The sequence below is a fragment of the Rhipicephalus microplus genome, chromosome 9 (assembly GCF_043290135.1).
Source record: "Rhipicephalus microplus isolate Deutch F79 chromosome 9, USDA_Rmic, whole genome shotgun sequence".
Classification (NCBI taxonomy): domain Eukaryota; kingdom Metazoa; phylum Arthropoda; class Arachnida; order Ixodida; family Ixodidae; genus Rhipicephalus; species Rhipicephalus microplus.
In genome coordinates this window covers 25,138,479-25,152,991 of record NC_134708.1, presented here as the reverse complement: position 1 = coordinate 25,152,991, position 14,513 = coordinate 25,138,479, and the positions used below count along the sequence as shown (strand labels likewise).

Below are 14,513 nucleotides of genomic sequence, written 5' to 3'. Positions count from 1 at the left end.
TGGATTCCCAGAGAAGGGAAGCGGTTTAGGGGGAGACAGAAGGTTAGGTGGGCAGATGAGATTAAGAAGTTTGCGGGTATAAATTGGCAGCAGCAAGCACAGGACCGGTTTAACTGGCGGAACATGGGAGAGGCCTTTGTCCTGCAGTGGACGTAGTCAGGCTGATGATGATGATAAAATCAGCTTCGCTGGTTAACTATCCACACAGACAATGACTGGTTGGTGATTTGTTTCCTGGCTATGTGCGCAGTCTGACGTCTATGAGCCTAGCTTTCTCTCTTACTTCCTTCTTTCTTTCTTTTCGACGTCTCTATGATAGTTGCCTACGTGCTCTAAACGTCTCCAAGGCGTTTAGTTTTTTGTTCGTACCGAAATGCCTACTGTGCATAGGCTGCCTTACAAGTAACTGTCCTCTATGTCTTGGTTCTTATCTGTTTATCTTTCGTCCCGAGTGTTCCTCGCATTCATAGATAACACCAAGAATATATGGAGTGATAATCATGCGAGAAGTTCGTTATTGAACTTTCGACCGTGTAATGTGCAAAAGGTCATCAATAAATGTGAGGCATTTGTTTGCCTACTGCAAGCACTTTTATCATCTATCTATCTATCTAGCCGCCTACGTCTGGGTGCTCTCATGATCACCCCCATAACTTGGGGTTCACCAAAATTAGTACGGGAGGGTAACATGGTTTGACGAATGCGACGTACTGGTCATGACATGAATAATGTCAGCATCTCGCCGCGTACGTCACCAAACGCTTTCCAAAAAAACATACCTCGGGGGCGGGTATCTGTCACTGTTAATTGACATTTTATATCTACCCAGGAAAGGCAAGAACAGGCTTGGGTAATTTTAACGCTTGAGCGTTAAGAAACAGCTAACGTAGGCAGCGTCGACCGAAAGAATGCAAAGAATAAATGCATTCCCAGAAATTGGGGACATCTGGACGTGGCGCCATCTCTCAGTAACAGGAACGGCGCCCTGCCATAACTGAGTGGGACATAGGCGAGAAAAATCATATCTTTTGAAAAAAGTAGTTATCAAAAACGACTCCGGCATATATCTAGCAGAGACCCACTGGTACGTCTTGGCCATAAAGTTAATATACTGAACAGAGGAAATGGCGGGCGTAATTGCAGCATGCGGTGGCGACTGCGAGTGAACACAAAAGCCGAGTATCGTTCCATCATGGCGGCACCCGAGTGGTTATGGGTTCTAATGCATGTGCCCTATAGGGAGCTTTTCCTCTTGAGTATGTATATAATACCTCTATGGTCTTGGCGAAATTGCAGTATCGCGCTACAAAGCGAGTGGCTTTCAAGGACAAATGAATACCTCCCATAGGAACACATGGGATCCCATTGCTAAACAATAAACGCTGTGGGAAGCGAGGGGGTTTGTAGTGCGGCGTTGTTACTGAACATCCTGCCCCCTTGAAGGAACACGCCGTGGGCGCCGCCACCCCCCTCCCCCAGCAAAAACGTCCTTGCGCCGCCCCTTATTCTTGCGCAGCCAACTGTGGGCAGTAAGTAAACTTCTGCTGTTTAAAACGGGGTGTCACTTTTGATAACTAGCTTTTTTCGTCAGATACAATTTTTTTTCTCGCCTATATTCCGTTTAGTTACGGCAGTCCACCACTCTGGCCGACGAGAGATGGCGCTACATGTACGTTTCTAAATTCTGGTCAAGTGACCCAGCAGGAATCGAACTCTTCTAGCATTCTGTGTGGTAATCGAGTATTCTACCTCAGAGCCTCGCCAGGTCTCAAAAGTGATTTGTCAATAGACCCTAATGTTCGTGAAACGTCAATTCTGATTGCAGTGCTGGCTATCAAATTTTATAAACATTCCGTGTGTACTCCTATGATACAGCGGCCGCGTCGGGTTAACGATAGTTATAGCGCGAGAGCAAAACGACGACCCAGGGACAAGAAGGACACGAAGTGTCGTTGTTTTGCTTTCGCGCTATAACTATCGTCATGCCATACCAGCTAGCCCAAGCTGCCACACTTCTAAGTCGGGTTAACGTCAATTGTAGTCAGACACCATCCACTGAGGTTGATTTGCGTAGCAGTGTTGAGGGCCACCATCCTCACGAGCACCAGCGCTTCATATCAGCTTACTGCTTCTGGTGTTGCTAATACTCATGTTCCTTTTGGCATCGTTACGCAACTGCAAGCAACTGCTTAATATTAAACATATGCGGCTGTTTAACTAATGTTTGTGCATAGATCTGTCCATATAGATACATTCCATAAAGTCTCGCTCAAAAAAAAAAAAAGTTTGAAGTCATTCGCCTTGCATACGCATGCATATCGCATGACATCGATTCTCAACGTATGTGAGATCTGCCGAATTTTTCATGTTGTCTTTTTATCCTTGGCCATGGATGTTGATTAAATGCTGTTACGGTCTGCAGAAACACACTTGAAGCTTTGCTGGAAAGCCCCGCCGCAGTGGTCTAGTGGCTAAGGTAGTCGGCTTATGACCCGCAGGTCACGGGTTCAAATCCCGACTGTGGTGGCTGCATTTGCAATGCAGGCGGAAATGTTGTAAGCCCGTGTGCTCAGATTTGGGTGCACGTTAAAGATCCCCAGGTGGTCGAAATTTACGGAGCCCTCCACTACGGCGTCTCTCATTATCATATGGTAGTTTTGGTTCGTTAAACCCACATATCGATCAATCAGCTTTGCCAAAATAATAAAAATAACCTTTGAACCCTTAGCAACAATATTTATGCCCCGCCAGTCCAGTGTTCGTAATTGGAGGGGAAGATTATATACCCTCATTGACCTCTTTTATATCATCCATTACATCATGAAGTTAGCTTAAATATTTTTCATGTGGTGTTACTGTATGCTGGTGCTCGCCTGTTCCTTCTCGTGCATCCTGTTTAACTGCGCAACTCACGATGGTTTATTCATCACACATAGTTAGATGCCGTCTAATTATGGACGTAATATACTCATTAATAAAACTAATACAGCGAAACATGTGCACCTCTTGGTCAAGCCTGACGGCACACCTACAAAAAATACGATAATATTATTTTACATTCGCAATACTGAAATCTACCTTATTGTTTTTGGTTGAGCAACGACTGCGTCTGCGTAATTGTATTTTCGAAGTTCTGTCGCGACGTCCTTCACTGACTGGAAATGTACCGGAGCAAATTAGGTCTCTGTGTTAAGACACTATGGGCCAGAAAAGGTTATATGCCACGAGATAATATTGGCCCACGCATTACGACGATAAGCTGTTATCATCGCCTGATTGAGTTGAGCCCGTATACAAACACCGGCGCCTTCATTTTGCAATCTATTGTGAAAAAGAAGCTTCCAGGAAAATAAGTCACGTAGGCTTCAAGTGCAAGGCAGATATAACAACCTTAAAGTTAACGATAACCTAACAAACAACATTAAAGGGGCACTAAAATTAAACAATGAAGTGGTTTGAATTGACAAAGCGTTGGGGCACTAAAATTAAACAATGAAGTGGTTTGAATTGACAAAGCGTTTTCTTATGATTTCGTTAATATTATCGAAACAGGTTCACTGAGAGCAGAAAATCAAGCTCAAAGTACCATTTTAAAATTTTCCGCTGAAATCTTTCTACGTGACGTCACGATTTGGTCGTAATTTACAGGCATTGACTCGACTAAATATCGGCCACATCAGCAGACATTGTGCTTCATTTTTACCTACTTTATAGGCCTTAGCAAACACCGTCAAATTTATAGCGTCACTGTGTTCGGTGCAGGAATTTCGAGAAGGTGTCGCCACCCGCAATTTTTTTTTGTTTTTGCGCGCGTTTTCTCTTTTACCAAACATCTTTTCGCGGCGAGCATGGTGATTTTTTAATTTCTAAAGGACATTACCGAAAAATAATGGGGGACCCTTCATTAAGCTTCGCCTTTAAGAGTTGAACGCGATAGCAAAATCTGGCCCCTAGTCCACCCTTCAACCGCTAAGTGCATACTCGTTATATGTTTAGTTACATACATACGCACACAGTAGATTAAACCACCGCGTGCTATCATCGCCGAATTGGCTCGTTTTCGCCGTAACACCTGTCTACAAAATGCGTCAAAGGGGTCTTTAAACACTTTTTTCAAGTAACTATGGAATGAATTCACCAGCAGAGCTTATTGCCTTACGAATTCAACGCTGCCAAAAATTTAAGAATCCGTCCAGTGCGAGTGGAGTTACAAAGGTTTGTCACATGCTGCAATTGCATTATCTCTTCTTTCGTCCCGACAAAAGCGCTGGAAGCCAAGCAGGGAGGGGTGACAGGGTAAAAAAACCTACCGTGACTCATGACCTTGAGCACTTTTTTTTTCTTCGTATGCGCGGCTTTCTCAGTGTGATCGCGCTCTCCCTTCTCCCAGCGCCCAACCGTTCACTGGCTGGGCACCTCTCAAGAACATCCGGTAATGTGTGCTCGATACGCCGCTGTGAAACGCCGAGCCGAGAACGCTGGCGCCCCACTCTCCCGTACGCTCGCTCCTCACTCTCGACAGTTCGCTGGCTGGGCTCCTTTCAAGGCGATGGCAGAAGTCGGTGTAGGCGAGTGTCAGATCTTCGATGTCTGACGGCAACGGTACGCTCTCTTGGCGCAAGAAATGAATTCACATTTCCTCGCGATTCCCTTTGGGGAGATGGGGGTATTTTTTCTTTGTGGTGCCGACTTAGAAATCAAGTAGCTTTGATCTGTTAGAGTAAACTCTGGGCTAATCATAAATTATTATGGCTGTTTCCGACGACATAAAAAGTAGGGACGAGTATCGGTGATTTATTCTTTACTAAAACTTACCTAAAATTCAAGGCTTACTGAAGAAAACTAGTAAAAAAAATCGCACTTCGAGCACTAACTCGTAGGGCGCGTGGGGAAAATTCTTCGTTTCAATCTCTGAACGCTTGCGCTTATTGACTTGATCATGCCCGAAGTAAGATAGCGGCTGCAGCCGCCATCTTTTGGTTGGTACGCCTCTACTCCAGGGAAACAGTTTGCAGTGCAGCGACTTTTTAAAAATGTCCTCCTTGGTCTGCCCACGTCTTGAATTGAAAGGCAATGTAGCCCTTTGCAGCTCTGCGCCGGCGTGCGAGTCCTTGTATCTTCAAGACGTCTTGAGTACAACACCTTGTGGCGCCTGCGAAACACTTGAACACCTTCTAGTCGAGTTCCCCGCATTCGGTAACGCAGTGGGTCGGGTCATCGCTGGTTAAGGAATATTGACCGACTGGATTTACGTGTGCGACACTTGATGATTACTTTTCCGCGAGAGGGGATGCAGCTAGGCATACCATGACTCGGCGTGAGGTGATCCATCGAGCCGTGCTGACTATTCTAAACGAAACGGACTTGGCTACCCGTCTATAGACGTTTTTTTGTGTTCTTCCTTATTTTTGTCCAAGCCTTTCTTATTTATTTCTTTGCTTTCCTGTCTTCTTCCCCATTTTCTTCCCATTCCATTCCTTTCGTCTATCTTTTTCCTCTTCTTGAAAGAGTATAGTCGGGTGTCCTGCTCCAGTGGGTGGCAATTTTCAGCTTGGGTCTTTCCTTCTTTCCTCTGCGTCCTCGTGTAGTTGTGTATGTGTCTATTTGTGTGCGCATATCACACAAAACCCACAGGATCTGTTGTGGACTCGCCTAAAACGACTTGAAGGGGAAAACCGTGTTTTTCTTTCTTTCTCAGTTCATGTATTGTTCCTTCCCCGCCCCCCTCCTGGAGCATTCTGCATCACAGGTGGTTTTGTACTGCCCCTAAGTTCGGAGGCATAGGAATCTTTCTGCAACTGACATTTTTTTTTAGTCAGTTCATTTCACTTATTGTTCACTAGAAGACATGTGCATCAGTTTTGTTATAAAGGCAGGTCTCCATAACTCGCAGAGGAGTTGTGAAGGGGCCCCTTATGTCGTATCCAGTTATACAAACACTAGAGCGCGCCAGAAATTAGTATGACGAGGATAAAATGGGGGTGTACAATTCAAACAAGTGAAGAGAGCATGAACCAATGTTGGTTAATTTTAAAACAGGTAAACGACTGGCGTTCTGTTATGTCTGTCGGTAGTTTGTTCCAAAGATGTGATGTGGCATGTACATTTATAGAGGCGTTCGTGTGCGTCCTACCCCACACGGCGCAGTGCGTTCAGTGACTCAATATTACCGTAGTCCCTCTCATCACGGTATACCGATATACCAGTATACCGTACGGTATACTACCGTACGGTATACCTACGGTAGAGAGGTGACTACGGTATACCGTAGTCACGCCTCTCATCACGCCTCTCTTCTTCTCTCCCTTTCGCCCTTGAGAAGTAGCAGGCTAGAAACCCGCCTTCCAGGCCGACCTCTCCCCCTTCTTCTCATTAAGCATCTTCTTCTGACAATACTTTGCACTACCTCCTTGATCTGTCTACCTTTTACGAAGCGACGCTGTCGTGTGATGGCGCCACAAGAAGACGTCACCGTGACGTCAAGTTGACGTCACAAATCTGGTGATCTGTGACGTCACGAGCCCCTCATATGATAATTACAGCATAGCGTGATGATTTTTTGCAACACTATAGTTTACCCCACCGACGCCAACGGTAGATTTTCGTGTTTGATGAGCCACCGAAAACTTTAGCTGTGCAATAATTTAGCTGCAGTAGGTTTCAAATTACTGCTGAAGCTACAATGCCACTCATTTCCGCCACGCTGGCGAGAAAAAAAGAGAAAAAGGGGTGAAGAAGGAGGGAAAGAATGTTCAGCGCAGGTTCAAAGTCTTCGGCGATCATTACGGACCATTCACACAGGAACGATGCAATTGCCTCGGAGGACGATACGGCAGCGCTCTAATGGATTGCGGCCGGTCGAGATGAAGCTCGATAAACCGTTATCAACAGTTCATACAATAGCGAAGTGCGCAGATAATGCGACGATAATGTAGATGACGCCTCTGCGGGCTAACCTTGTTATCGAACGCGTCCTTTATAAGAGCGAGGGCGCGCCACGCACTCATCGGTGCTACAAGGAGGGGAGCTGTGTATAATTCCGCTCTATAGACTAAGATCCGCTCCATTCGTGCTCGCGTAACCACACAGGCTAGGAAGATGAGCAAGTTGGCGACCGGCGCTTTCCTGCTTCTTGTCGTGGCCGCAGTCGTGGCAGCGTTTGGCGGCGACATGGGACAGGTCCCCGTGGGCCCAGTTGCAAAGGCAAGTGAAGTTTTGGTCGCTGCTTAATCTGATGTCTTGGCTAGCTGATCGTTTGGCTTTGAACGCACTTGTGACCTTGTTTAGTGTTGTGTTTTGGCTTTTGTTTCGGATAAAGGAATGACTCTGTGTCAGGTCGGGGGACTGATCTGAATCGATCAGCCCAGAAAGGTCAAGGTAACGAAGTAAGTCTGCTGAGCTTTGGCTGAAGTTCATCTTGTAACAAAGCAGCTGCAAGGCACTTGGAGCGAAGTGCAGCCGAAAAAAAAAGAAGCTTAGGTTTGGGTTTATTACCCATCATTTTCATGCTGGTTGAAGCGTCATGCGTTGTACCTCCCACACAGACACTGGCGCCAGATTTTCCTTTAGGGCACTCTTATTAAACTCTATGGATCTATTACCCTCTTCCGCCCACTATAGGTGTGATAAGGCTAAAGCAGAGTGCTTTCGTACTTCATTATTTATTGTTAGTCTAGTTATTAGTATTAGTACAGTTATTACTGAACTGGACAGTGCTTAACTGTTTCTTATGGCAGGCCACATATAACTTTTGTCGTGAAAGGAATTTTTTCGCAGCTGCAGGTTTGGTTTTTGCGAACCCCCGACTAAATTATTTGTTGTTGTTGTTGTTGTTGTTGTTGTTGTTGTTGTTTTCGCTGCATCTTTACCGAGCGGGCTTGGAACTTCACGGCGTGTCGTTCCTCTCTGGTAGCCGAGGGGGGAGCCGATATCACCTATCCGACGGAAAACTCGTTCGGAGTTTTAGATGTTTGTTGCTGCCAGGGAAGTCCTCAGTGGTTTCCGGCACACGTTGCCCCTCTTGGTTCGCGTTGTGCGGAAAGGGCGCGTGCGATACAGTGTCGTATACAAGCAGCCAGTGTGGAGGAGAAGGGTTTTTTTCAGTCGAACACCGGTAGGGCGAGTTATCGCTCGACTCGTCGAGTGGAAAGGCGGACATGGGCAGACGACACTTCGAGGGCGCGCACAGGTGTACGCACTTTCTTTTTAGACGCGGTTAAGAAACGTAATTGCATTTTAAAGGAAAGAATACACTGCTTTTAACGTCACGTAACTGCACAGGCGAGTCACATGAACGCGGCAGCGACTTGCGCGTTCCTGCTTCTTGCAGCTGTCCTGGTATCGTCAGAATTCATCGGACAGGTAGCTGTGGGGCCGCTCTCGCAGGTGAGTGGAGTTTAACTCGCTGCTAAGGTTGAGGACCGCGAAATTTCGGCCGTCGGTGGTTCTTTAACAGGCGCTGACATCGCACATCCACGGGTTTCTAGCACGGCGGCAGGGTGCGAACCCTCGACTTTCTTGTCAGAAGCCGTGCGCTGTGACTACTGCAACACCGAGGCGAACAATTGGTGTAACATTCCGAACTGATGAAACCCTGATAAATCTTTTTTAAAAAAAGAGGAGATAAAAATTAGGCGAGGCTCTTACACCAATAACCAGCGGAGTTCGGGGGAAGCCTCAGTAAGGTCGTGGAAAAATAGGTCGATAAAGGCGTGGTTTAGCAAACCACGATCGAAGCTAAGCATGTTTTCTTCTCTCATTCTCGATTATTTCTCGCCTTGACACTCCGTTGCTTTACAATGCTTACCCTCACCCTTTCTCTCACCACCATTCTAACGCTATAATATATGCCTTAACTTTTCAATTTTCCTCACGATCCCTTGCCTTCTCATTCCATTGTTGGTTGGTTGGTTCCTCAACACCTTGGCCATTCCATTGTCAAATGACTGTTTCCCTTACTCTCGTCGTCTTCCTTATCACTTCCCCCCCGCTTTCTATACTATGATTTCGCCTCCGCTATACACTTGCCGTTCTCCCGACTTGAATAATCTGCGAACGTCACTGTGCACCGCACAGGCCAAGTTCGGCTTTAATTAAGTGCTTCGCTATAAAATAGGGGCGCATGTCAGCATACACAGGGAAAAATCGCGAAGTTTTGACGGGCTACAAGTTTAGCAAACATTATCCTCGCCAACGCTACCTCAAATAACTCATAAAAAGGCTTGACTTGTGCAGTCGTGTGCGTTGCAAGGCGGGCTTGTTGTTACGGCATATTCGCAAAATAACGGCATACAGCAAAAAAAAAAAAGACATAAGAAGGGGACAAAGAACCCCACACAGCGCTACACATCCAACAAATGTTTTATTATCGGGCACCGCGTGGCTATTACACACTTTTTGCGCATCGTTGCAACTGTTACACTTGGAGGAGCACAAACAGTGGTTCGTCGGCAATTTTCGAGCGTGGCTGATCGTACATGAAGAAATCGAACGTATCAGAGAAGGTACCAGAAAATCCGTTCACTTCAACCAGCAGATTTTGCGCAGGTGACTCTTTCCCTCAATGTACAAATACAGCTGGTGTAGTGTATACATGTCTGAGCAGACCGTCGATTGCACTCGCGAGAAAGGAATGGAAGTGCCTGCGCGTTGCCTGGCAGGCGAAAACTGTACCGGACTGTAATTTATATATCTACAATAACCTATATAACTTATATATATATATAACGTATGTAAAGAAGGCAGTGGATACGGAGCTCGAGTGGAGAAAGAAAGGGGAAGACGCTTTGTGATCGGAAGACGCTTTGTGAGCGTCTTCCTTTGAGAGTAAGACGCTTTGTGTCAATCAGCCTATAGCGGTCCTGTGCCTTAGCGGTACGTTTAAGACTGAAAATCAAGATTACGCAATCTTCTCTCCCTCTTAGGCTGTTTCACGCTGTATACTGAATTGCCCGTATACGGGAAACTCTGCACCATTTCTCTTCATTTTAAGCTTTACATTCGCTGCGATCAAGCGTATACACTTTGCTGAGACTTATCACCGCGGACGATAATAAAAATTATGGGAAAGACATGGTAAAGCTAGTGCTTGGCACTGCTTCATTTCAACGACTTTCATTTCAACGATTTCAACGACTTCGTAAAGCAGAAACGAAATGCGCCTGTCATCGCCGCTTACACGGAACAGCAAAAAGAGCGAGGGAAGCCTGTCTAATACGCCCCACTCCTCGAAAGGGGATCCTGGGCCGTGGCGCTGTCGTAGTTGGTCGAAGCTCACGTGAGCGATAATCTTCAAATCGCGCTCGATTGCACCGTTTCCCCTTTTTTTTATGAAAGGGAACACGCGAGCGCGTGGATTGCGCTCTGCCGCGGCTGCTTACAGCACCACCAGCCGACAGACATAAACAAAGCGCGTTCGCTTTTCGCGGCATCGTCCATTCCGAAACCGAAGCGAGAGCGCAATCTAGCAGCGCCTCTCTGATGGCCATGAATGGTTATTTTGCTTGCCATAATAGATGACGTCAAGAACCTTATTTCGCTGTAGGTTGATGGTGCTGTAGGCGGCCGCGGCAGAGTGCAGGCCACGCGCTCGCGTGTTCCCTTTCATAAAAAAAGGACAGTGTACATGGATCTTTCCCTGCTGACATTTACCGAAGGCAGAACAGTATCGACTACTTTCACAGCGCCTTTTCTTTTTTCTTTTTGCGACCAGAACATCGAGGAGGGAGGCTCCTGCCGATTCAGCATGGAGTGCCAATCCAAGTGCTGCTCCAAGGTGTTTCCCAGGGGCGACCAGGCCGGCAGTCCGAGGCAGTGCCGTCGCTTCGCTGAGATCGGCGAGTCGTGCAGCGATGAGCAGATCAAGGGGGGCATCTACGTGAACGGTTGTCCCTGCCGCGTTGGTGAGCGGGATGGGCACCTACTAAAACTTTCATGGCCGAATCGATTATAGATCGTATAGCTACCAGAAGTGAATCGGAACAATGTGCTAATCGAATGCCATTATTATTGGACGATACGTGTTTGGATTCGTGTATATTCTATCCGGAACGCTTGATATCTTGTGTCGAATCGGTTATAGAATTCGTCACGAATGGTTCGGAATAGCTGTCTTCACAGGCGTGCGCACAGGAAGTGCGAGTGAGGGTGTTGTTCCGCAATTTTAAAACTCTTATGACTTGTTGTCATATATGTTGACTAAATAATAAGGGTATGCTCATTCTCACTAATGTCAGCTAGTGTGCGCTATGTTCTGAGCAAAACTGTGTTCGTTCTATCTCAATCTAAATACTGATTTGCCTTCCTATCTTACTCTGTAATCTTTCGCATATACTTCTCATGCTTCACCATACAATCTTTGTCGTCATGGCAATTCAAAGTGATGCACTATACATTTTGAATAAGGACATCGGTACAATATAATCTCGTTTTAGCTTTAGGTAGCATCGAACACAAAGAGCTTCGTTATATAAATATTGAAATCACGCTAAATTTTGAAATCACGGTGATACAATTTTCATTGACATCGCTATATTCGTGTTCGTCTTATCAAGGTTTCGTATAGTATATAAAAGTGTATGTGCGTTTTCTCGTAATGTGCATCGCAGCCCATACACTTCCGCACGTCCAAAGACAGCACGAGTGTGTTCTGCCTCAATTCACTCGCTAATTAACACTTATTTATTGCTGTTTTCTAGGCTACTGCGACAGGGACGGATACTGCAAACAGGAGTAAGACGGGGAGCTCAGATCGGCGGCGTTCAAGTTGCTCGGCACTCTGAAGGCCGTAATGCTCAGCGCGAAGCTCAATAAACGGGTGTAAAGAATTATGTCCAGTGACTGACTCACTCATCAGCTTGGCGTCCTCGTTTTTTAAGATATTGCGTATATCGTATGGAAAGAAAAATGGCAGGTGTAACCTTAAGAGACAAGAAGAGAGCAGAGTGGATTAGGGAACAAACGGGGGTTAAGGATATCATAGTTGAAATCAAGAAGAGGAAATAGACATGGGCAAGGCATGTAGCACGTAGACAGGATAACCGCTGGTCATTAAGGGTAACTAACTGGATTCCCAGAGAAGGTAAGCGGGTTAGAGGGAGACAGAAGGTTAGGTGGGCAGATGAGATTAAGAAGTTTGGGGGTATAAATTGGAAGCAGCAAGCACAGGACCAGGTTAACAGGCGGAACATGGGAAAGGCCTTTGTCCTGCAGTGGAAGTAGTCAGGCTAATGATGATGTTGATGTATATCGGCAAACCCTATTTTTGCTACACTCATTGAATACTAACGCAGATAATACAAAACTGCGTCCAGTGCCGCATAGGAACCTTACATCAATGTAATTTGTGGCGTTACACAGACTACAAACACATACACCAACTTACACAGGATGTACATGTACTCTACCCCACAACATACAGATGTATGTCCGCGGTGCGGGACCACACAAACTTCGTTTCACTTCGCGTGGGTGTGTACGTCATACACCATCCAAAACACCACAGAACGAACAACACAGAGGAACAACGGGAGGCACTGCTGTGCAGCTTGGCCTTTGGCGAACAAGTTTGGTTGGTCCAATGGGCAGGGCGAGCGCATCCCTAAAAAAAAAAAGGGGGGGGGGGGGCGACCATTTTCAATGCAAAAATAAAGCTTCGTTCTCTCTCTCCTCGGCAAACACAACCACTCATGCCTGAATTACACGTCACACACAAGTCTTCGTGTGTGGATGCGTATTATATGTGTGCTGTAAGTTTTGCGCCTCAGAAATTGTGCAAACCTGCAAACCTCACTATACTCGCTCACCACTTGTACAATAAAGCGTCGCGAAACGGTGGATGCAGCAACAGTATAAACGTTACGCTGAAATTGTTCCCCAAGATATTGCACGGGACGCCCAGCGCAATCTGCACGCCACATAAAGATTACTCATGTTGCACCAAAACAACGCATGCACCCAAACAGTAAACCTTAAAGGCGCATAAGTTACATTCAAAAGGGACATACCGTAGCATATCTATACTTAACATTCCGTGTCTTTCACTACCCTTTCATCGAAATTCAGTGTCAATTATATCCCGCGTGTCACGCAGCTACGCTGGTCATACACTTTCACATATAGTGGAATGGCTCCGTGATAAACCAATGATGGCTGGGGCAGCCGGTAAGCGTACCGCTGTGTTATTTTTAATAAGATAGAACGCGCCAGTGAACAGTCATTCAGCACCACAAGGCCAGCGACCTCGCGAATGAATCAGAATAGTTCATCACTGCCGCAGAACACTATAGTACACAGGCAAACACACATAGTCATCGCACCGTGCGCATGCGTCGTTGAACTCGTCCCGATCAAACGAGCGGCGCCTTCTCGTCGTCATCGGCCCTTTCCCCGGACTCGTCTCCCGCCACCGGCGCTGGCATCTGGTCGCCACGCCTCGTGCCATCGTCGAACCACCGGAACACGAAGTCTGGCAACACGAAGCTCTTCTTCTCGTAAAGGTAGATGGCCACCATGAGCACGAGCAGCGAGACGACGTACGCGGGCGTGATGCGGAACTGGTCCGGGAACAGCGCGGCCGAGGCGAACGTGTTGAGCACGCTGGAAGTGGCGGACACGTGGTACTTGACCACGTTGTCGAGCCGCGTCACGACCAGCGCCACGCAGAGGCCGTTGGTGGCGCTGAACGCTATGGTGGCGATCAGGAAATGCAGCACGTGGCCGGTCAGCTCGTCTGCGCGAGGTTGAAGGTGAGTGCGAGATGCTCAGGAAGATGATGATTAGTGGAGTTTATCGGCGCAAGGGCCCGATATGGCCAAAGAGCGCCAGAACGATGATAATGAACTGTGCGATGTGCAGTGTGGATAAAACAGATGTGACGTGGCTGTAAATGGGCCTAAAAACAGTCGCTGTAGGTGCGTAAAAATATACATATAGTAAAATTATGGCAATGACAAATGTTGTGTGCTATAGAGGCATAAAAATGGTTTAAAAGTGATATGTATGTGAAATAAAAACTTGGCATGGAGCACCAGTGCCTCGACAGAGCCCTTAAAACAAGAGCATGGAGGCCTGGGCTCATTGAAAGCTGCTATGACAGCGGCATCCTCTGAACAGAGAATGCGCTATGAACTTGTTGGGTTAAAACATTCAGTGTTGGACTAAAAACATTCAATACTGCATCCTTTAAAAAGCTTAGAACTGATTTTGCATCAAAAAGCGGCTCTTCGCCGAGAAACATAATCGGATGATGCTCAGGAAGGCACATCGAACTAAGCAGGTTAGTTCATAGGTAATGCAGGGCATGTAGCGCGTAGACCGGTAACCGCTGGTCATTAAAGGTAACTAACTGGATTCCCAGAGAAGGCAAGCGGGTTTGGGGGAGGCAGAAGGTCTATAAATGAGATTAAGAAGTTTGCGGATGTAAATTGGCTGCAGCAAGCACAGGACCGAGTTAACTGGCGGAACACGGGAGAGGCCTATGTCCTGCAGGGGACGTAGTCAGGCTGATGATGATC

General features: G+C 46.7%; 2 protein-coding genes across 7 annotated transcripts in view; one reads left to right on the top strand and one right to left on the bottom strand.

Annotated features, from left to right (window-relative positions):
• The first annotated feature begins 6,997 nt into the window (after positions 1 to 6,997).
• On the top strand, positions 6,998 to 11,825 carry LOC119163628 (U-scoloptoxin(18)-Er1a). 2 transcript variants are annotated; one of them, XM_075873360.1, is made up of 3 exons: positions 6,998 to 7,203; positions 10,712 to 10,901; positions 11,697 to 11,825. In XM_075873360.1, exons 1-3 carry the CDS (start codon positions 7,099 to 7,101, stop codon positions 11,732 to 11,734), a joined length of 333 nt encoding a protein of 110 aa, XP_075729475.1. In that variant the 5' UTR covers positions 6,998 to 7,098; the 3' UTR covers positions 11,735 to 11,825. The 2 variants fall into 2 exon arrangements, with proteins under 2 accessions (XP_075729475.1, XP_037271564.2); XM_037415667.2 differs by lacking the exon at positions 6,998 to 7,203 and adding an exon at positions 8,199 to 8,385.
• A 1,337-nt stretch (positions 11,826 to 13,162) lies between these two features.
• LOC119164937 (CMP-sialic acid transporter) overlaps positions 13,163 to 14,513 on the bottom strand; it is an 81,669-nt gene continuing 80,318 nt past the window's right edge. For all 5 annotated transcript variants that reach the window (XM_075873356.1, XM_075873358.1, XM_075873357.1 and 2 more), the window contains one exon: positions 13,163 to 13,729. In XM_075873356.1, coding sequence (XP_075729471.1) covers positions 13,347 to 13,729 — 383 coding nt within the window. In that variant the 3' untranslated portion in view covers positions 13,163 to 13,346. The remainder of the gene's footprint in view (positions 13,730 to 14,513) is intronic.

Coding starts and splice junctions, on each gene's coding strand:
- LOC119163628 (XM_075873360.1), top strand. CDS start 7,099: ATGAGCAAGTTGGCGACCGGCGCTTTCCTGCTTCTTGTCGTGGCCGCA. Junction 7,204..10,711: donor CCGTGGGCCCAGTTGCAAAG/GCAAGTGAAGTT, acceptor TTTTGCGACCAG/AACATCGAGGAGGGAGGCTC. Junction 10,902..11,696: donor CGGTTGTCCCTGCCGCGTTG/GTGAGCGGGATG, acceptor GCTGTTTTCTAG/GCTACTGCGACAGGGACGGA.